Raw genomic sequence first — 24,258 nt, forward strand, 5'->3', positions numbered from 1 at the left:
TGTGTGTGTGTGTGTGTGTGTGTGCGCGTGTGTGTGTGCGTGTGCGTGTGTGTGTGTGTGCGTGCTCTCTCCCTTCTAGCTGGTATTAGAAATGCCTTTTTAAAACCTCCATGTTCTCCTTTGGAATCATAAACACAAGTCACAACCCACTGTCGTCACAAGTCAACTTGTTGTTGTAGAGGACAGAGGGTATAGGGTCGTTGGCATGGAAACACTGACGAAACGTTAATCAACAGACAAATATGAAACACCTTGCGTGTCACGTACACACTGGCAAGCAGCAGATTACAACTAAGAGATTAGGATACCATCAGGAGTGTTTAACGTCTCGATGGACCGTAACCAGCCATAACATACTCTGTTGAAGAAAACCCACATGAAAAAATACTACAGTTTACAATAGAAAACTGCAGTACGAACTGCGTTTTTTGGGGTATATGTACTTTACTTTACTATTTATATTTTTTTAAGTTTTCATTTTACTTCACTACATTCTTAAAGAAAATAATGTACCTTTTCCTGGGGCGGCAGGGTAGCCTAGTGGTTAGAGCGGTGGACTAGTAACAAATCTGTTGTTCTGCCCCTGAACAGGCAGTTAACCCACTGTTCCTAGGCCGTCATTGAAAATAAGAATTTGTTCTTAACTTAGTTAAATAAAGTTAATTTTTTAAAATAATTCCTCCATAAATTTTCCCTCAACCCCAAAAGTACTCGTTACATTTTAAATGCTTAGCAGGACATTAACATTTTCCAATTTACGCACTTATCAAGAGAACATCCCTAATAATCCCTACATGCTTCTGATCTGACGGACTCACTAAACACAAATTCTTAGTTTGTAAATGATGTCTAAGTGTTGGAGTGAGCCTCTGGCCATCTGTAAATAAATAAACAAGAAAATGGTGCTGTCTGGTTTGCTTAATATAAGACATTTTAAATTATTTATACTTTTACTTTTGAGACTTAAGTGTATTTAAAATAATTTTAGGCTTTTACTCAAGTAGTATTTTACTGGGTGACTTTTACCTTTGCTCAAGTATGACAATTGGGTACTTTTTCCACCACTGGTACTTACTAAAGAATGTTGTAGCATACTGTAGAATACTACAGTAAATACTACAGCAGTATACCCCCCCCCAAAAAAAACCCACTATAGTTAATACTACAGTAATGTCTGCAAAACCACTACAGTCTGCAAAAACACTACACCTTTTTAACTATAGTAAATACTAAAGTATTTAATGTGCATATGCCCTGCCCATTCCCCTTCCCATATCACAATTTGTCTACCCATAAGTGAGAAGCCTAAAAGCCAAGTATAGAATATATTGTTCCCTACAGATTATAGATAAAATGCAGAAGTGCTGAACTATCTGCCCAGACCTACCAACAGGTTTTTGGAAAATGTGCTATTTAAGTATTTCTCCAGTATGTTTCCTAAAGGAGAAATCCTCCACTTCTATGTCAAAGATAATAAAACAATATAGTAAACACTACATCAATGTCTGCAAAAACTCTACAGTAAATACTATAGTATACTACTGTCCACAAATACACCACAGTATACTACAGTTCACAAAAACCCTACAGTAAATACTACAGTATACTACTGTCCACAAATACACCACAGTATACTACAGTCCACAAAACCCTACAGTAAATACTACAGTATACTACAATCTGCAAAACACAACATTCATTTCTATAGTATATACTATAGTTTTCTTTAACTACAGTATTTATAAACACATCAAAAAAAGAAACGCACTCTCACTGTCAACTGCGTTTATTTTCAGCAAACTTAACATGTGTAAATATTTGTATGAACATAACAAGATTCAACAACTGAGACATAAACTGAACAAGTTCCACAGACATGTTGTCACGGCCGTCGTCGGAATGAGACCAAGGTGCAGCGTGGTTTCTTTGATTTGTTACAATGTCGCCAACAAAACAAGAAATAACAAAAACGACAGTGACACTTACAAAGGCTATAGTGCCCCTAACAAAGACAATTTCCCACACTGAAAGGAGGGGAAATGGGCTACCTAAGTATGATTCCCAATCAGAGACAACGATAGACAGCTGTCCCTGATTGAGAACCAAAACATATAAACACAAAAAACATAGAAATCAGAACATAGAATGCCCACCCAAATCACACCCTGACCAAACCAAATAGAGACACAAAAAGGCTCTCTAAGGTCAGGGTGTGACACATGTGACAAACAGAAATGGAATAATGGGTCCCTGAACAAAGGGGGGGTCAAAATCAAAAGTAACGGTCAGTATCTGGTGTGGCCACCAGCTGCATTAAGTACTGCAGTGCATCTCCTCCTCATGGACTGCACCAGATTTGCCAGTTCTTGCTGTGAGATGTTACCCCACTATTCCACCAAGGCACCTGCAAGTTCCCGGACATTTCTGGGGGGAATGGACCTAGCCCTCACCCTCCGATCCAACAGGTCCCAGACGTGCTCAATGAGATTGAGATCCGGGCTCTTCGCTGTCCATGGCAGAACACTGACATTCCTGTCTTGCAGGGAATCACGCACAGAACAAGCAGTATGGCTGGTGGCATTGTCATGCTGGAGGGTCATGTCAGGATGAGCCTGCAGGAAGTGTACCAAATGAGTGAGGAGGATGTCTTCCCTGTAACGCACAGCATTGAGATTGCCTGCAATGACAACAAGCTCAGTCCGATGATGCTGTGACACACCGCCCCAGACCCACCACTTCCAAATCGATTCCGCTCAAGAGTACAGGCCTCGGTGTAACGCTCATTCCTTCGACGATACATGCAAATCCGACCACAAAACCACGACTCGTCAGTGAAGAGCACTTTTTGCCAGTCCTGTCTGGTCCAGTGACGGTGGGTTTGTGCCCATAGGCGACATTGTTGCCGGTGATGTCTGGTGAGGACCTGCCTTACAACAGGCCTACAAGCCCTGAGTCCAGTCTCTCTCAGCCTATTGCGGACAGTCTGAGCACTGATGGAGGGATTGTAAGTTCCTGGTGTAACTCTGGCAGTTGTTGTTGCCATCCTGTACCTGTTCTGCAGGTGTGATGTTTGGATGTGCCGATCCTGTGCAGGTGTTGTTACACTTGGTCTGCCACTGCGAGGATGATCAGCTGTCCATCCTGTTTCCCTGTAGCGCTGTCTTAGGCATCTCATAGTACGGACATTGCAATTTATTGCCCTGACCACATCTCCAGTCCTCATGCCTCCTTGCAGCATGCCTAAGGCACGTTTGGTGTTTTTCAGAGTCAGTAGAAAGGCCTCTTTAGTGTCCTAAGTTTTCAACTGTGACAATAATTGCCTACCATCTGTAAGCTGTTAGTGTCTTAACGACCGTTCCACAGGTGCATGTTCATTAATTGTTTATGGTTCATTGAATAAGCACGGGAAACAGTGTTCAAACCCTTTACAATGAAGATCTGTGAAGTTATTTGGATTTTTACTAATTATCTTTGAAAGACAGGGTCCTGAAAAAGGGATGTTTTCTGAGTTTACTATAGTTAACTGCAAATACTACAGTATACCACAGTAAAGGGACTTAAGTCCGCAAAACCACTACATTGAATTCTACAGTTTAGTCTGCAAAAACACTTACTATAGTATTTATTTATGTGGGAATCCATTATGCACGCACACACACAAGCACTCACGCACAAAGTTACCTCATGACACACACATGAACACACACACACACACACGCACATACACACACATACAAAGATTGCAAATCCACACACACGCACGCACACACACACACACACACACACACACACACACACACACACACACACACACACACACACACACACACACACACACACACACACACACACACACACACACACACACACACACACACAAAGAACAGGGAGGAATAAACCTGTTTTTACCTTGTCCTCCAGGCGGACCAGTCTGGCTCCCACAGTGTAGTATTCTTTATCTACACCTTTCTCTGAAAAACAACACACACATTTCCCTTCATTCAAACACTGGCCTCGCTATTGTGGTGGGTGGTACAATCTCAATCATCATTGGTGGGGGCAACACAAGGCATGCAAAAGATCCTGATCTATTCCTATAGGGTCAATAGCGAGACTTGCTGTAACTTAATTCTCTGAGGTCATTGCTGGTATCAGATGTCACAAGGCCTAAGGGAAGGTAGATAGCAGGAGTGGAGACTAAAGGGGGTCCGTTCAACCATTGTTTCTCGACTACAAGCCAATTTACATCTAACTGCCATGAGACAAGACCAATAACCTATTGTACCCAACCGCCCATGGTACTCATTCATTTGCCTATTTGAATCATCTTAAATTACACGCTATTAGTCTGAGGCCCGCACCCAACCCTAACCCGCAAATATAGAAAATGCGCTATGGACTACAGTCAAAGATGGCAGAACACCTTTTTGAGAAGGGGTGCATGATTGTTTGGGGGCCTGATTTAGATATGTTTCTGCTTCTAATTTTTGACGTTTTGTTAGGCTATTTGTTAGTCAACTTGTCTTTAATTAGATACATGTAGCTTCTCCTCTGTCATTATGTTGCTTTAGAAGACTAAATAACCCTTGCTCAACAGAACAATAGAACGATAAAATGAATGCTTCAATCTATTTACATCTGTACATTCTTCTCTGTCATCTCACGGAGAAAATACATTTAGGGACTGGGGAGAAAATACATTTAGGGACTGGGGAGAAAATACATTTAGGGACTGGGGAGAAAATACATTTAGGGACTGGGGAGAAAATACATTTAGGGACTGGGGAGAAAATACATTTAGGGACTGGGGAGAAAATACATTTAGGGACTGGGGAGAAAATACATTTAGGGACTGGGGAGAAAATACATTTAGGGACTGGGGAGAAAATACATTTAGGGACTGGGGAGAAAATACATTTAGGGACTGGGGAGAAAATACATTTAGGGACTGGGGAGAAAATACATTTAGGGACTGGGGAGAAAATACATTTAGGGACTGGGGAGAAAATACATTTAGGGACTGGGGAGAAAATACATTTAGGGACTGGGGAGAAAATACATTTAGGGACTGGGGAGAAAATACAATAACGCAACAACAACAAAACAGGAAAGATTTTCAGTTTAAAATATCCAGATGACATCAGTTTGACGGGTTATAAGGAAAAAGAAAGCTGTGAAAACAACTCAACCCCTAAATGTTTCTGAGAGGATTTCACTTCAGGTTCATTTTATGTGGTTGAAATACTATCAGCTTTTATGATGCTTGTATGATGAAGACAGCACCTCTACAGATCAGATGATATCTAGCTGAGCATTGCATTCTTTCAAGATGCAGAAATAAATAAATCACATTTCTCCACTGCTGTTCCCATGTCCAAATTTTGCCTACATTTGGTGTATCATTTTACTGAAAGAAATGCTTAATTCTGCAGGAGATAATATAAAGGCTATGTGAGATGTTACAGTCATTGTCCAGATTTCAGTTTCCATTTAACCCATCTAAACAGGCTACAGTTCCCTTGACATGCCATAGGCCTATTTGAAGTCCCGTCTTGTGACTGTCAAATTTGTATAGCGCCTCACAATCACCACACATAACATAGCCCGCACTCTTATCATCCTCTTTTACCATTTAACCACATTTAAGCAAACATGATTTTTTTTCTGTCCCTCCCTTCTCTTTATTTTGAACTCTCCTTTCACAGCTTTTGTCTTATTGAATTAAACTTCTAGAATTCCCTTTTTGCCTCCGTGAATTGACATGAACTTTTTCTGCCAGTTTCCAAAAGCATTACTTTGGAAACTGGCAGAAAGCGTCCCTAGGATGGGGTGCGTCACTTGAGTGGGTTGAGTCACTGATATGATCTTCCTGTCTGGGATGCCCCCCCCCCTGGGTTGTGCCGTGGCGGAGATCTTTGTGGGCTATACTCGGCCTTGTCTCAGGATGGTAAGTTGGTGGTTGAAGATATCCCTCTAGTGGTGTGGGGGCTGTGGGTGGTGTTATATCCTTCCTGTTTGGCCCTGTCTGGGGGTATCATCGGATGGGGCCACAGTGTCTCCTGACCCCTCCTGTCTCAGCCTCCAGTATTTATGCTGCAGTAGTTTATGTGTCGAGGGGCCAGGGTCAGTTTGTTATATCTGGAGTACTTCTCCTGTCTTATCCGGTGTCCTGTGTGAATTTAAGTATGTTCTCTCTAATTCTCTCTTTCTTTTTCTCTCTCGGAGGACCTGAGCCCTAGGACCATGCCTCAGGACTACCTGGCATGATGACTCCTTGCTGTCCCCAGTTCACCTGGCCGTGCTGCTGCTCCAGTTTCAACTGTTCTGCCTGTGATTATTATTATTTGACCATGCTGGTCATTTATGAACATTTGAACATTATGGCCATGTTCTGTTATAATCTCCACCCCGCACAGCCAGAAGAGGACTGGCCACCCCTCATAGCCTGGTTCCTCTTTAGGTTTCTTCCTAGGTTTTGGCCTTTCTAGGGAGTTTTTCCTAGCCAACGTGCTTCAACACCTGCATTGCTTGCTGTTTGGGGTTTTAGGCTGGGTTTCTGTACAGCACTTTGAGATATCAGCTGATGTACGAAGCGCTATATAAATACATTTGATTTGATTGGATTTGATTACTTGCTGATTAGCTGTGTAGGCTATTTGGCGTGTGTACAGTTAAGTCCTAAAGTTTAGGCTGGTGCACTAATACCAGATAGACTAAAATTATGAAAGAAAACATAAATTGCACAAGAAAGATCCATTTATGGATTTTGTAAGGTATTTTTTAAATCTTAAATTATTTTTTAAATCTATTCAATCTGCCCGCCATCCACCCACCCTTCAGCCACACAATATTTAATGACCCTAAACCCGTCCGCCCCGCGGATATAAATGCGGGGACTGCAGGTTCATCATTACACCCCATGTAAAGAAACCCAGAGTACACACACACCACCCCTGTCTCTCTCTCTCTCACACACACACACACACACACACACACACACACACACACACACACACACACACACACACACACACACACACACACACACACACACACACGCACACACAACCCCTCCCCCCACTTCCTTACTAAGGGGCCCCTAACGCAAATAGGTCTTAGTCATGCAGTGAGTTCCTATAAACATAACAGCAGTAGATCAGTGTAATGGGGCTCCATCCTAGGGCCAGAGCAGACTCAGTCTAAGGCTTTGGACTTGGGGGAAGTGGGCTGTGTGTTTGGCAGGCTGACTGCGCTAGTTTTATACTGTATGGCTGGTTTCGTTGTTATGGAAGTGGAGTGTGTCATGTAGTATGTGTGTGTGTGTGTGTGTGTGCGTGTGCGTGTGCGTGTGTGTGTGTGTGTGTGTGTGTGTGTGTGTGTGTGTGTGTGTGTGTGGAGAACACGTGGAAGTGCGCTAAGCTTCTCAGCTGGATTCCTAATCCAATACCAGGGCCAATCAAGAAAGTGTTTAACCATGTTAGCTCCCCCGTTAGCTTCCTGGGTCAGCCAAGACATGTTAACATCCAGGTGGAGTTGGAGGGGAAGGGAGGAGGAGGAGGAAGAGGAGGTGGAAGAGAGAGATGGAGAAGAGGAAGAAGATGGTGGTACACAGAGCAGGGGGAGGAGAAGGAGAAGAAGCAGAGAAGGAGGAAGAGGGGGAGAAAAAAGGAGAGGAGGAGATGAGGGGGTGCGCAGAGGAGGAGAGAAGAGGAGGAGAAGGAGGAGGAGGAGGAGGAGGAGGAGGAGAGGGGGAGACAGGTTGTGCATACAAATACTAGTGTGTGTGTGTGTACCCAAACTCACAAATCCAAACACACACACTCACAAACTATGTATACACTCTATACACACTACGTGTACACACTAAACACACCAGGGATCTCTTGGCAGAATATTTAGTCTAGTCTATTCAGTCTTATCATGGTGCCTGGTTGTCTCTGTTTGTGAGATGTATATAACATTAGGGGGCACAGTGAGGAGTGACAAGAGTTCATGAGTATCCTCAAGTGGGTTTTACCTGCCAGAAACATTCCTGGTTTCCCCAACGTATGGTCCAGTCTGGGGACCAAAAAGGAGCACAAGACAGACACGTTAGGGAAAACTTTGGACAAAGCTTTGCAGCATTGGTTAGTGTTTTATGTCTGTGACAGAAAAGTGGAAGGAAAGAAATATAGATGAAGCAAGAGAGTGAAAGAAAGAGAGAGACAAACAGAGAGAGAGGGGAAGATGGAAAGAAAGAGAGGAAGAAGGAAAGATCGAAAGAGAGAGGAAGTTTACATACACTTAGGTTGGAGTCATTAAATCTTGTTTTTCAACCACTCCACAAATGTATTGTTAACAAACTATAGTTTTGGCAAGTCGGTTAGGACATCTACTTTGTGCATGACACAAGTCAATTTTCCAACAATTGTTTCCAGACAGATTATTTCACTTATAATTCACTGTATCACAATTCCAGTGGGTCAGAAGTTTGCATACACTAAGTTGACTGTGGCTTTAAACAGCTTGGAAAATTCCAGAAAATGATGTCATGGCTTTAGAAGCTTCTGATAGGATAATTGACATAATTTGAGTCAATTGGAGGTGTACCTGTGGATGTATTTCAAGGCCTACCTTTAATCTCACTGCCTCTTTGCTGGACATCATTGGAAAATCAAAAGAAATCAGCCAAGACCTCAGATTTTTTTTTTAAACCTCTACAAGTCTGGTTAATTTTTGAGAGCAATTTCCAAACGCCTGAAGGTACCATGTTCATCTGTACAAACAATAGCATAAACACCATGGGACCACGCAGCCATCATACCGCTCAGGAAGGAGGCACGTTCTGTCTCCTAGAGATAAACATACTTTGGTGCGAAAAGTGCAAATCAATCCCAGAACAGCAGCAAAGGACCTTATGAAGATGCTGGAGGAAACAGGTAGTATCTATATCCACAGCAAAACAAGCCCTATATCGACATAACCTGAAAGGCCGCTCAGCAAGGAAGAAGCCACTGCTCAAAAACAGCCATAAAAAAGCCAGACTGCGGTTTGCAACTGCACATGGGAACAAAAATCGTACTTTTTGGAGAAATGTCCTCTGGTCTGATGAAACAAAAATAGAACTGCTTGGGCATAATGACCATTGTTATGTTTGGAGGAAAAAGGTGGGGGGGGGGGGTGCTTGCAAGCCAAAGAACACCATCCCAACCATGCATGGGGGTGGCAGCATCATGTTGTGGGGGTGCTTTGCTGCAGGAGAGGCTGATGCACTTCACAAAATAGATGGCATCATGAAGAGGAAAATTATGTGGATATATTGAAGCAACATCTCAAGGCATCAGTCAAGAGGTTAAACCTTGGTCGCAAATGGGTCTTCCAAATGGATAATGACCCCAAGCATACTTCCAAAGTTGTGGCAAAATGGCTTAAGGACAACAAAGTCAAGGTACTGGAGTGGCCATCACAAAGCCCTGATCTCAATTCTTTTGAAAATTTGTGGGCAGAACTGAAAAAGCCTGTGCAAGCAAGGAGGCCTACAAACCTGACTCAGTTACACCAACCCTTTCAAGAGGAATGGGCCAAAATTCACCAAACTTATTGTGGGAAGCTTGTAGAAGGCTACCCGAAACGGTTGACCCAAGTTAAACAATATAAAGGCAATGCTACCAAATACTAATTGAGTGTATGTAAACTTCTGACCCACTGGGAATGTGATGAAAGAAATAAAAGCTGAAATAAATAATTCTCTCTACTATTATTCTGACATTTCAAATTCTTAAAATAAAGTGGTGATACTAACTGAACTAAGACAGTGAGTTTTTACTCTGATTAAATGTCAGGAATTGTGAAAACCTGCGTTTAAATGTATTTGGCTAAGGTGTATGTAAACTTCTGACTTCCACTGTATGATTATTTACATACACGTTAGAATCACATTTGGGTATGTCTCTCACTTTTCTCCTATCACAGCCATTCAACTCTTCAACTGTTTTAAAGTCGCCATTGGCCTAATGGTGAAATCCCTGAGTGGTTTCCTTCCTCTCCGGCAACTGAGTTAGGAAGGATGCCTTTATATTTGTAGTGACTGGGTGTGTTGATACACCATCCAAAGTGCAACTAATAACTTCACTATGCTCAAAGGGATATTCAATGTCTTTTTTTTACCCATCTACCAATAGGTGCCTTTATATGTGAGGCATTGGAAAATCTCCCTGGTCTTTGTGGTTGAATCTTTGTTTGAAATTCACTGCTCGACTGAGGGACCTTACAGATCATTGTATATGTGGGGTACATAGAGGAGGTAGTCATTCAAAAATCATTTTAAATGCTATTATTGCACACAGAGTGAGTTCATGCAACTTATGTGACTTGTTAAGCAAATGTCTACTCCTGAATTTATGTAGGCTTGCCATAACAAATGGGTTGAATAATTATTGACAAAATGTTCAGCTATTCATTTTTTATTTATTTGTAAACATTTCTAAAAACCTAATTCCGTTTTGACATTATGGGTTATTGTGTGTAGGTCAGTAACACAACATCTCAATTTAATCCATTTAAAATTCAGGCTGTAAGACAAGAACATGTGGAAAAAGTCAAGGGGTGTGAATACTTTCTGAAGGCTCTGTATCCACTCTATAACAAGAAGTATGTATATATTCCTGCGTATCACGCCTACACTGACACTTTGTTTACTGTTATTATCATTTCTCCTGCAACCAGTCACTTTCTCCTAATCCCCCTCCTACATGTACTGTACACATCTACCTCAAACTACTCCAGTATGCAGCACATTGTACATTTGGTATTGGTACTGACCCTGTATTTACTGTTTTCTTTATTATATCCATATATTTTATATTAGTTATACTATTTTGATATTGATTACTACACTGTTGGGTTTTAGGTTTTATTTATTCACAACAAAGAAAAGAAGTGAAAGACAGTACAGATTCAAAAAACTTGTAAAAACAGTGTGCAGGTGAGGTTGGAATCCCAAAAGGGCACTGATGGGTGGAGCTGGCAAGTTAAGCATTTCACTGTACTTGTGCATGTGACACTACCAACTTGAGAGAGTGTAATGCTTCTTTTTTTTTCAGGGAGTGAATACATTTCATTAATAAATTAACAAAACACGAAACACAAACAGCATAACGACAACTGGGGAAGAAACCAAAGGACAATGATAACTGGGGAAGAAACCTAAGGACAATGATAACTGGGGAAGAAACCTAAGGACAATGACAACTGGGGAAGAAACCAAAGGACAATGACAACTGGGGAAGAAACCTAAGGACAATGACAACTGGGGAAGAAACCTAAGGACAATGACAACTGGGGAAGAAACCAAAGGGAGGGACATATAAAGGGCAGGTAATCAAGGAGGTGATGGAGTCCAGGTGTGCGCGTAACTCTAGTGACAGGAGTGCACCCTAACAAGCAGACTGGTGACCTAGAGGGGGAGGGTGAGCACACGTGACAGTCCCCCTTCCCCAATGCGCGGCTCCTGCCGCAGGACGCCGACCAATATGATGATCCCAGGGATCAGGAGCGGACATGTCACCTCTGCTAAGGTGCGGGAACCTGTCGATCCAGCTGAGGCGTGGGAGCATGACGACCTAGAGCGTCGGAGAGAGAGCATATGTGACAGTACCCTCTCCCTAGCGCGTTCGTCTCCAGCCACAGGATGTCAACCAAAGCGATGATCTCGGGGATCCAGAGCGGACCGGTCGCCTCCGCTGAGGCGCAGAAACCTGACGAACTGAACCGGCTGAGGCGTGAGAGCCTGATGAGCCAGCTAAGACCGCCCGGTTGCCTCGGTCGTGGCCCAGGAACCTGTTCACAGCTGAGGCTTGCCAGGTTGCTCCGGCTCCAACACCTGGACCCGACATCACACCCAACACACACAAACACTCCCTGATGCTTCCCTTTGTTGAGTCGTCATTCTGTAACAATGTTGCTGTTTCATGTCGGTGCGCTGTTCGTGTTTCTTGTTTTGTTCATTTATTAATTAAATGTATTCACTCCCTGAACTTGCTTCCCAACTTTCAGAGAGAGAGAGAGAGAGAGAGAGAGAGAGAGAGAGAGAGTAAATAAAAAGAAGAGAGTGAGTCAGTGGCCCACCTCCTCTGTAGCTCCTTAATGCGGACCATCATGGTGAGGTGTCCCTGGTTGTACTGCTCCATCACGTCCCTCACGTCGTACGGTTTCCTCGCTTGCTGTGGAGTATGAATATTGTATTGTAGTAACATGCGCAACACACACAGCACATTGTCACCCATGGAAATCCCTAGGGAAACCCCTAGGCCAACACAGTGCTTTGTTATTGCAGTGTACATTGACGATGAGGAAGCCAAGGGAAGAGTGCTCGTTCAGTGGGGCTTTCACTTGTTGTTTTGCGTGAGGATGATGCTATCTTCTGACTAAGGCTGCATCGTCCCTGTGATGGCCCTGTGACGGCCCTAGTTTAGTTTTTACAGAGAAGCTAATCACCTACAAATAATTAAGTAATGAGAAGGTGGTTGAACGTGAAGACTGAAGCAATGGCCTGGGTTTGTTGGAGACGGTTGGAGACTACAACCACAGTCAGATCATAAATAGACTTGTTGATGACTAAAGGCCATGCGAGGTCATTCTGTGGTAGGTGCTTAGTCTTCTGCAGCTGTGCAGTGAGAGACTCTAGCCACAGAGCCTGAGATGAACAGGGTTCCCATGATACTGAGGCTGAACTGACGACAGGACAGAAACAGATGTGCAGGTGCAAGTTGCAGTCTCAAACATACACACGTACATTGTTAACGCACGCGCTGCGTACCTGCGCATGCACGCACGCCTACGCCTACACATACGCATGCCTACATAAAACACATGCACATGCATGCACGCACGCGCACACAAACACACACACACACCATTTCTGCAGCTGCACAACATGCCCTTGGGCTACCACTCCCCTTCCTGAGTAACCACAACACTCTCCAGAGCCTATTCTCTTTATTCTCCCTACTTCCACTCCCTCCTCCACCCCTTCTCCCCCACTCTCCACCTCCCCTCTTCCACCCCCCCACTCTCCTCCTCTCTTCCTCTCCCAGTCCCCTCTTCCACCCCCCCCACTCTCCTCCTCCCCTCCTCTCCCAGTCCCCTCTTCCACCCCCCACTCTCCGCCTCCTCCCCTCCTCGCACAGTCCCCTCTTCCACCCTCCCACTCTCCGCCTCCTCCCCTCCTCCCACAGTCTCCTCTTCCACCCCCCACTCTCCGCCTCCTCCCCTCCTCCCACAGTCCCCTCTTCCACCCTCCCACTCTCCGCCTCCTCCCCCAGTCTCCTCTTCCATCCCCCCACTCTCCTCCTCCCCTCCTCTCCCAGACCCCTCTTCCAACCCCCACTCTCCTCCACCCCCCACTCTCCTCCTCCCCTCCTCGCACAGTCCCCTCTTCCACCCTCCCACTCCCCGCCTCCTCCCCTCCTCCCACAGTCTCCTCTTCCACCCCCCACTCTCCGCCTCCTCCCCTCCTCCCACAGTCCCCTCTTCCACCCTCCCACTCTCCGCCCCCTCCCCCAGTCTCCTCTTCCATCCCCCCATTCTCCTCCTCCCCAGTCCCCTCTTCCACCCCCCACTCTCCTCCTCCTAACCTCCTCCCCCAGTCCCCTCTTCCATCCCCCACTCTCCACCTCCTCCCCTCCTCCCGTTTCCTCTTCCAACCCCCACTCTCTGCCTCCTCCCCTCCCCTCCTCACCCAGTCCCCTCTTCCAACCCCCACTCTCCTCCTCCCATCCTCCCACAGTCCCCTCTTCCATCCCCCCACTCTCCTCCTCCCCTCCTCCCACAGTCCCCTCTTCCATCCCCCCACTCACCTCCTCCCCTCCTCCCACAGTCCCCTCTTCCAAACCTCCACTCTCCTCCTCCCCTCCTCCCACAGTCCCCTCTTCCATCCCTCCACTCTCCTCCTCCCCTCCTCCCACAGTCCCCTCTTCCATCCCCCCACTCTCCTCCTCCCCTCCTCCCACAGTCCCCTCTTCCATCCCCCCACTCGCCTCCTCCCCTCCTCCCACAGTCCCCTCTTCCATCCCTCCACTCTCCTCCTCCCCTCCTCCCACAGTCTCCTCTTCCATCCCTTCACTCTCCTCCTCCTACCCTTCTCCTCCACTCCCCTCCTCCACCCTGTATTTTACCTGAAATTTCTGTCTGGCCACAAAGTACTTCATTCTCCGGAGTACTTTGATTGCAGATTTTTGGGCGTGAGACAACCTGAAAGACAGACAGACAAACAAAGTTCAATTGGTTCCACTGCAGAGAGGAGACCTGGTAAGTAAGCATTTTATTGTACTTTGTTCAACACGCCGTATCCTGTGCATACACTGTAGATTGTGTGGAGAAATCAAATTGAAAAAAAAAATCATAAACATATATAGTGGGGCAAAAAAGTATTTAGTCAGCCACCAATTGTGCATGTTCTCCCACTTAAAACGATGAGAGAGGCCTGTAATTTTCATCATAGGTACACTTCAACTATGACAGACAAAATGCGAAAACAAAATCCAGAAAATCACATTGTAGGATTTTTTATGAATTTATTTCCAAATTATGGTGGAAAATAAGTATTTGGTCACCTAAAAACAAGCAAGATTTCTGGCTCTCACAGACCTGTAACTTCTTCTTTAAGAGGCTCCTCTGTCCTCCACTCGTTACCTGTATTAATGGCACCTGTTTGAACTTGTTATCAGTATAAATGACACCTGTCCACAACCTCAAACAGTCACACTCCAAACTCCACTATGGCCAAGACCAAAGAGCTGTCAAAGGACACCAGAAACAAAATTGTAGACCTGCACCAGGCTGGGAAGACTGAATCTGCAATAGGTAAGCAGCTTGGTTTGAAGAAATCAACTGTGGGAGCAATTATTAGGAAATGGAAGACATACAAGACCACTGATAATCTCCCTCGATCTGGGGCCTCACCCAAGATCTCACCCCGTGGGGTCAAAAGGATCACAAGAACGGTGAGCAAAAATCCCAGAACCACACGGGTGGACCCAGTGAATGATCTGCAGAGAGCTGGGACCAAAGTAACAAAGCCTACCATCAGTAACACACTTTAATCCTGCAGTTTTTTTTTTTTTTTTCTTTATTTAACCAGGCAAGTCAGTTAAGAACACATTCTTATTTTCAATGACGGCCTGGGAACAGTGGGTTAACTGCCTGTTCAGGGGCAGAACGACAGATTTTTTTGTACCTTGTCAGCTCGGGGGTTTGAACTCGCAACCTTCCGGTTACTAGTCCAACGCTCTAACCACTAGGCTACGCTGCCGCCCCAGTGCCAGACGTGTCCCCCTGCTTAAGCCAGTACATGTCCAGGCCCGTCTGAAGTTTGCTAGAGAGCATTTGGATGATCCAGAAGAAGATTGGGAGAACGTCATATGGTCAGATGAAACCAAAATATAACTTTTTGGTAAAAACTCAACTCGTCGTGTTTGGAGGACAAAGAATGCTGAGTTGCATCCAAAGAACACCATACCTACTGTGAAGCATGGGGGTGGAAAAATCAAGCTTTGGGGCTGTTTTTCTGCAAAGGGACCAGGACGACTGATCCGTGTAAAGGAAAGAATGAATGGGGCCATGTATCATGAGATTTTGAGTGAAAACCTCCTTCCATCAGCAAGGGCATTGAAGATGAAACGTGGCTGGGTCTTTCAGCATGACAATGATCCCAAACACACCGCCCGGGCAACGAAGGAGTGGCTTCGTAAGAAGCATTTCAAGGTCCTGGAGTGGCCTAGCCAGTCTCCAGATCTCAACCCCATAGAAAATCTTTGGAGGGAGTTGAAAGTCTGTGTTGCCCAGCAACAGTCCCAAAACATCACTGCTCTAGAGGAGATCTGCATGGAGGAATGGACCAAAATACCATGAAAACCTTCATTAAATTCATTAAAATGTGATTTTCTGTATTTTTTTTCCTAATTATGTCTGTCATAGTTGAAGTGTACCTATGATGAAAATTACAGGCCTCTCTCATCTTTTTAAGTGGAAGAACTTGCACAATTGATGGCTGACTAAATACTTTTTTGCCCCACTGTATATGTTTATGATTTTTTTATTACATTTTACCAAAAAAGTTAGAAATAAATACAAATCAATATGTTGCTTAAAAATGTATATTTTATGAGGATAATCAGAGAGGAATGTTTTATTTAATTTACTAAATTTGTATAATATTTTAATAAGTTCTTGGAACAACTTGCCACCTGGCTCTGTTTTTAGAGGTTTGTGGGTAATTCAACATTTGCAGACTTTGATTCTTTACACAATGTTGTATACATGTTTGGAGAAAGATAATTATATGTCTTACCCTGGAAGTTACATCTACTCAATAATATTGTGTGTAAATTGTTGCCTTAACTTTTTTAAAGTCAAATAAACACCTCAGTGTATGACAAATCAATTTGATGTCATTTGTTCCGGCCCACAAGGGGTTAAGCCTGCAGATGTTTCCCCATCTCAGTTGTATTCCTTATCAATGCAACCCGACTTGTTTTCTGCTCTGAAAACAGAACATTTGTACTTGCATGCTTCGAGCCATTCTAATTGGCTTGTAGACCTACTACATTCCTACCATGCAATGGCAAAACACATGTGGCCCTGAGGGCTAGGAGAGTCCCCCTCCCTCCCTCCCTACCACACGCACAAACACACACACACACACACACACACACACACACACACACACACACACACACACACACACACACACACACACACACACACACACACACACACACACACACACACACACACACACACACACACACACACACACACACGATCCACCCTGTGGAACTAAACAGGTTTATCATACTCATGGCTGTTGAACTCTGATGCACTTGTAATAAACAGTGTTCCTCTGTGAATTTCACCATATTAATAAAAACTGTGAATTAGTGTCCCTCTGTGAGTCTGGGGAGAACAAAACACAGCTTGTGTAATCTGAGTCACACACACACACACACACAAACACACACACACACTCGCTCAACTCGCCTCATCTGTGTCAACAACCACCGCCACTAAACTAAACACCATAACAGCACACACTGAATATTAGCTATACAGGCACAGACACACATCTTCCATCACATCAAAACCCATCAAGGGTTTTGCACGATGTGTTGGTGTTCGCTTGGTTTCCCTGTTTAAGCTGAAAAGCATTACAAGATGCACACAGAATTGGTTTAAAAACAAAAATATGTTGTTGTGAGCCAAATGTGATGGTTGGGATGAAAGGGAAATACTTGGGCGGGTGTTTATGTGCGGTTCTACTGCTGACCACTTACAGGGTTCATGGGGGTCATATGGCTAGGGGACGACTACAGGGCAGTAGAGGAGGTGGGGACCTGCTAGCTAAATCTGCAAATAGGCCCTTGGTGTCTATTCTAAAACCTGTCTGATTATTTTGGTCCATGTATAGAATGTGCCCTTTCCTTTTACAGTTTACCATTCATGTGGTGGGTTCATATTTCTGGACTGTTATTATATTCTCGTACTATGTTGTCTCTGTACTGTAGGTACTGTGTGAGAACTGTAGCGTGACTGTGAGTAATGCTCATTCAGTGCAAACCCATGTTCATGTTATTTCCAGCCGGGTATCTCTGTCTGTTGCTTCTCTATGACACTAGCTTTGCTGACAGATCAAAGAGAAAGAAATCAATTGAATGTGGATGTTTTTTTTCTATCTTCAGAACGAGAACTGAAATATCTGCTTTTACTTCATGCGTTTTTAAACCGTGTGACCCTTCGCCTTCGGCCGTATCTTTCACATGAAAGGGGTCGGTAAGACGCAGGATGCCGTTAGGAGTGTTTCTTGAGAGATGCCGGATTAAAGCTGAGCAATGCCACCGGGTTCTTGAACAATCGACAACATTCTTAAAGAATTCGGAGAGGGGACACACATCGTAAAATACCACAGATATGAGTGATGGGCACAGGAACAAACGAGAGACAGAGGACGGAGTTGCATCCATCCAGAGATAACGGCACAACACAGTCTGTAGAGTCACAAAGTCTGGGGTTTAAAAGAATGCGGTCCCAAATCCCAAAAACATCCTCCCATAACTACAGCGCTAGAGAGAGAAAATGCGTATGTGTGTGTGAGTGAGTGAGTGAGTGAGTGAGTGAGTGAGCGAGTGAGTGTGTGTGTGTGGTGTGGCACTCTTTTCCGGGCTCTGAGTGTGACTGTGGTGAGAGATAAGGTCTTCTCCTCTGAAGTACTCCACAGCAAACTAATCACTCCATTCTGAAGGCAGCAGGCAGCAGCCCTTTGTAGGGGGAAAGGAAGGGGTTGGAGGGGTGTATTGGCAGGGGCGGACTTAGTGATTTGGAGGCCCCAGGCAGAGGCCAGTCTCAGTCCCCCTCCCCACTCATGTTTATTTAACACAATCATAGCTACTGAATGAAGAGCTGCTCAGAGCTGGCTCATTAAATCAGGATTCCTATTTGACTCAGCTGTGCCTCCTTGCCCGTCCCACATTTCCTCATCTCCCAGCCCTTCTAATGTGACTAGCCCCTATGCTTCACCCTCTTTTCCCCTGTCCTGCTACACAGTTTCTCCCTGCAGAAGGTCACTGAGTGGAGGTGCTAAAGGAGCTCCTTAATCTTGACCCCCAAAAGCCATCTGGGTCAGATGGTTAAAATCCTTTCTTCTTTAAGGTGGCTGCCTCTATCATCACCAAGCCTATCTCTGACCTTTATAGCCTGTCTCTCCTCTCTGGGGAGGTTCCCGGTGCTTGGAAGGCAGCCACGGCACCTCCTTTATTTAAAGGGGGAGATCAAGCTGATCCTGAATATTATAGGCCAATTTCCATCTTGCCCTGTTCATCAAAAGTGTTGGAAAAACTCGTCAATAATAAACTGACTGGCTTTCTTGATGTCTATAGTATTCTCGCTGGTATGCAATCTGATATCCATTCAGGTTATGGTGTGTCACTGCAACCTTAAAGGTCCTAAATTATGTCACCATTGCCCTTGATTATAAGCAATGTTGTGCTACTATTTTTATTGACTTCGCCAAAGGTTTTGATATGGTAGACCATTCCATTCTTGTGGGTCGGCTAAGGAGTATTGGTGTCTCTGAGGGTCTTTGGCCTTGTGCTGCTACCATGTTGTGCTACTGCCACAGCCACTGCCATGGCCCCATCCTGCCTGGTGTCAATGGTACAGGCTAGTGGCGGAGTGTAATGGTGTGTGGAATGTTTTCCTAGCAACGTTTGAATGCCACACCTTGTAGAATCCATGCCTCAAGAATTATGGAGGCAAAGGGGAGTCCAACCTGGAACAATCCAACTTTTTTTTTTATACTGTCGCAAAGCTAACTAAAAAGCAGCCTTCCCAAGAGAGGATGGCTTTCACTTCAGCAGTGATGAATTCATGAACTTCTTTGATGAAAACATCATGATCATTAGAAAGCAAATGACGGACTCCTCCTTGAATCTGTGTATTTCTCCAAAACTCAGTTGTCCTGAGTCTGCACAACACTGCCAGGACCTAGGATCAATGTAAACACTCAAGTTGTTCAATTCTATATCTCTTGACACATTCATAAAAATAGTAATGGCCTCTAAACCTTCAAGCTGCATACTGGACCCTATTCCAACTAAATTACTTGAAAGAGCCTTCTTCCTGTGCTTTGCCCTCCTATGTTGAACATAATAAACGGCTCCCTATCCACCAGATGTGTACCAAACTCACTAAAAGTGGCAGTAATAAAGCCTCTCTTGAAAAAGCCAAACCTTGACCCAGAAAATGTAAAAAAAACTATTGGCCTATATCAAATCTCCTTTTCCTCTCAATTTTTTGGGGAAAAAGCTGTTGCGCAACAACTCACGTGTCTTCCTGAAGACAAACAAGGTATATGAAAGCTTTAGACTGGTTTTATCATAGCACCGAGACTGCACTCGTGAAGGTGGTAAATGACCTTTTAATGGTGTCACACCAAGGCTCTACAACTGTCCTCCGAGACCTTAGTGCTGCTTTTGACACCATCGATCACCACATTCTTTTGGAGAGATTGGAAACCCTAATTGGTCTACACGGACAAGTTCTGGCCTGTTTTAGATCTTATCTGTCGGAAAGATATCAGTTTGTCTCTATGGATGGTTTGTTTTTCGACAAATCAATTGTAAGTTTCGGTGTTCCTCAAGGTTGAGTTTTAGGACCACTATTGTTTTCACTATATATTTGACCTCTTGGTTATGTCAATTGGAAACATAATGTTAATTTTCACTGCTATGCGGACGATACACAGCTGTACATTTGCATGAAACATGGTGAAGCCTGAAAAATTGCCCTTTCTGAAAGCCTGTGTTTCAGACATAAGGAAGTGGATGGCGGCACTTTTAAACTCGGACAAAACAGAAATTCAGTTCTAATGTAGGTGCCAAGAAACAATGAGATCTTCTGTTGGATCTGACAATTAATCTTAATCTCAAATAAAACAGTGAAGGACCTCGGCATTACTCTGGATCCTGATCTCTCTTTTGACAACATATCAAGAATATTTCAAGGACAGAATTTTTCTATAATTTTTCTATGATTTTTCGATTGCAAAAATCTTAAACTTTTGGTCCAAAAATGATGCAGAAAAGCTAATCCATTCTTTTGTCACTTCTAGATTAGACTACTGCAATGCTCTACTTTCCGGCTACCCGGATAAAGTACTAAATAAACTTCAGTTAGCGCCAAACACGGCTGCTAGAATCTTGACAAGAATAAAAAAAATCTATCATATTACTCCAGTGCTAGCCTCTCTACCCTGGCTTCATGTTAAGGCTAGGGCTGAGTTCAAGGTTTAACTGCTAAACCTACAAAGCATTACATGGGCTTGCTTCTACCTATCTCTCCGATTTGGTCCTGCTGTACATACCTGCACGTACGCTACGGTCGCAAGATGCAGGCCTCATTATTGTCCCTAGAATTTATAAGCTAACAGCTGGAGGCAGGGCTTTCTCCTATAGAGCTAAATTTTTATAGAATGGTCTGCCTATCCATGTGAGAGACGCAGACACTGTCTTGAACTTTTAGTCTTTATTGAAGACTCATTTCTTCAGTAGGTCCTATGATTGAGTGTAGTCTGGCCCAGGGGTGTGAAGGTGAACGGAAAGGCACTGGAGCGACGAACCACCCTTGCTGTCTCTGCCTGGTCGGTTCCCCTCTCTCCACTAGGATTCTTTTGCCCCTGACCTTATTACGGGGGTTACGTGTTGTTGTTGGGGCTGAGTCGCTTACTAGTACTCTTCCATGACGTCCCTAGGAGGGGGGCGTCACTTGAGTGGGTTGAGTCACTGACGTGATCCTCCCCCTCGGGTTTGTGCCATGGGGGAGATCTTCGCATTATCAGCAACCATCACTCCTGTGTTCCAATGGCACGTTGTGTTAGCTAATCCAGGTTTATAATTTGAAAAGGCTAATTGATCATTAGAAAACCCTTTTGCAATTATGTTAGCACAGCTGAAAACGGTTGTCATGATTACAGAAGCAATAAAACTGACCTTCTTTAGACTAGTTGAGTATCTGGAGCATCAGCATTTGTGGGTTCGATTACAGGCTCAAAATGGCCAGAAACAAATAACTTTCTTCTGAAACTTGTCAGCCTATTCTTGTTCTGAGAAATTAAGGCTATTCCATGCAAGAAATTGCCAAGAAACTGAAGATCTTGTACAACGCTGTGTACTACTCCCTTCACAGAACAGCGCAAACCGGTTCTAACCCGAATAGAAAGAGGAGTGGGAGGCCACGGTGCACAACTGAGTAAGAGGACAAGTACATTAGAGTGTCTAGTTTGAGAAACAGATGAATCACAAGTCCTCAACTGGCAGCTTCATTAAATAGTACCCACAAAACACCAGTCTCAACATCAACAGTGAAGAGGCGAATCCGGGATGCTGGAGCAACCTTCACTGGGGACGGGGGAAGCATGTTCCCCCCCACATTCTGAAATTGCATTTTTGCATTCCCAAGTTTTATTATTGGAATGTCGGACGCCTCCGTGTGGTCGGGTAGGCTGTTTGGAGTGTTTATCTGACTAAAATATATACAGTACCAGTCAAAAGTTTTTATTTTACATTTTTAAATTTGTACTATTTTCCCCAAAGTATAATAGTGAAGACATCAAAACTATGAAATAACACATATGGAATCATGTAATAACCAAAAAGGTGTATAACAAATGAAAAAATAGCAACCGTTTGCCTTGATGACAGCTGTGTACACTCTTGGCATTCTCTCAACCAGCTTCACTTGGAATGCTTTTCCAACAGTCTTGAAGGAGTTCCCACCTATGCTGAGCACTTGTTGGCTGCTTTACCTTCACACGGCGGTCTAACTCATCACAAACCATCTTAATTGGGTTGAGGTCGGGTGATTGTGGAGGCCAGGTCATCTGATGCAGCATTACTCTCCTTCTTGGTCAAATAGCCCAAACACAGCCCGGAGGTGTATTGGATCATTGTCCTGTTGAAAAACAAATGATAGTCCCACTAAGTTCAAACCAGATGGGATGGCTGCAGAATGCTGCGGTAGCCTTGCTGGTTAAGTGTGCCCTGAATTCTAAATGAATCACAGACAGTGTCACCAGTAAAGCACCCCTACATCATCACATCTCCTCATGCTTCCTCCCCATGCTTCACGGTGGGAACTACACATGAAGAGATCATCCGTTTGCCTACTCTGCGTCTCACAAAGACACTGCGGTTGGAACCAAAAATCTCCAATTTGGACTCATCAGACCAAAGGACAGATTTCCACGGATCGAATGTCCATTGCTCGTGTTTATTGGTCCTCTTCTTCTTAATGATGTCCTTTACTAGCGGTTTTCTTTGCAGCAATTCGACCATGAAGGCCTGATTCACGCAGTCTCCTCTGAACAGTTGATGTTGAGATGTGTCTGTTACTTGAACTCCATTAACCATTTATTTGGGGGCTGGTAACTCTAATAACTCTGGGTCTTCCTTTCCTGTGGCGGTCCTCATGAGAGCCGGTTTCATCATAGCACATGATGGTTCTTGACATCATTTGAGTCAACTGGAGGTGTACCTGTGGATGTATTTCAAGGCCTACCTTCAAACTCAGTACCTCTTTGGTTGACATCATGGGAAAATCAAAAGAAATCACGCAGCCGTCATACCGCTCAGGAAGGAGACGCATTCTGTCTCCTAGAGATGAACATACTTTGGTGCGAAAAGTGCAAATCAATCCCAGGACAACAGAAAAGGACCTTGTGAAGATGCTGGAGGAAACAGGTATAAAAGTATCTATATCCACACTAAAACAAGTCCTATATCGACATAACCTGAAAGGCCTCTGAGCACTCAGCAAGGAAGAAGCCACTGCTCCAGAACCGGCATAAAAAAGCCAGGCTACGGTTTGCAACTGCACATGGGGACAAAGATCGTACTTTTTGGAGAAATGTCCTCTGGTCTGATGAAACAAAAATAGAACTGTTTAGCCATAATGACCATCGTTATGTTTGGAGGAAAAAGGGGGGGGCTTGCAAGCCGAAGAAATAAAAGCTCAAATAAATTAATATCTCTACTATTATTCTGACATTTCACATTCTTAAAATAAAGTGGTGATCCTAACTGACCTAAGACAGGGAGTTTTACTTGGATTAAATGTCAACAATTGTGAAAAACAGAGTTTAAATGTATTTGGCTAAGGTGTATGTAAACTTCCGACTTCAACTGTATACATATTTTTTATGGCTTTCTCAACCATTCTAGCACAGATACAAACTCCAACCATGTTCATATGGCTAATAAGAAAATGTTTAATTTGCATCACAAAGGGAGTGAAATGCATCAGAAAGTAGTGGAAAGTTTGGGAAAACACCAGGAAATATCATCATTTAATAATTGTGTGTGTTGAAAAAAAGATCTGCATTGTTTTCAATTGCGGTTCCGTCACAGTCTTTTCTAACGTGTCCTGCGGCTTGTGAGCGTCGTAGAGGGAAATAGAAGACACACAAGTGTTCCTGAAAGTCTTAGTCTAATAGACCCAACCGTTCAAAAGCTACTACCAAGTAGGGAGAAAGAAAACTGAAACGGCTCTATTTGTCAAAACCAGAGACGGTCACAACCGCTAAATATCGCACACTGGAGTAGGGCCTGGAGCAGAAGAAAAAGGCAAGAAAACATAGAAATTAGGTATTATTAAACAAATTTATGCCAAGTTCCCAAGGCCCCTAGTGATGTGAGGCCCCAGGCAATTGCCTGAGTTGCCTAATGGTAAATC

General features: G+C 44.0%; 1 protein-coding gene across 2 annotated transcripts in view; it reads right to left on the reverse strand.

Moving 5' to 3' along the window:
• LOC109897466 (potassium voltage-gated channel subfamily KQT member 1) overlaps positions 1–24,258 on the reverse strand; it is a 323,503-nt gene that overhangs the window by 107,989 nt on the left and 191,256 nt on the right. For both annotated transcript variants that reach the window (XM_031833218.1, XM_020491956.2), the window contains exons 15-18: positions 14,154–14,229; positions 12,106–12,200; positions 8,018–8,058; positions 3,910–3,971 (exon numbers count right to left, since the gene is read on the reverse strand). In XM_031833218.1, coding sequence (XP_031689078.1) covers positions 3,910–3,971; positions 8,018–8,058; positions 12,106–12,200; positions 14,154–14,229 — 274 coding nt within the window. The remainder of the gene's footprint in view (positions 1–3,909; positions 3,972–8,017; positions 8,059–12,105; positions 12,201–14,153; positions 14,230–24,258) is intronic.

The sequence above is a fragment of the Oncorhynchus kisutch genome, linkage group LG10 (genome assembly GCF_002021735.2).
Source record: "Oncorhynchus kisutch isolate 150728-3 linkage group LG10, Okis_V2, whole genome shotgun sequence".
In the NCBI taxonomy this organism is placed as follows: Eukaryota; Metazoa; Chordata; class Actinopteri; order Salmoniformes; family Salmonidae; genus Oncorhynchus; species Oncorhynchus kisutch.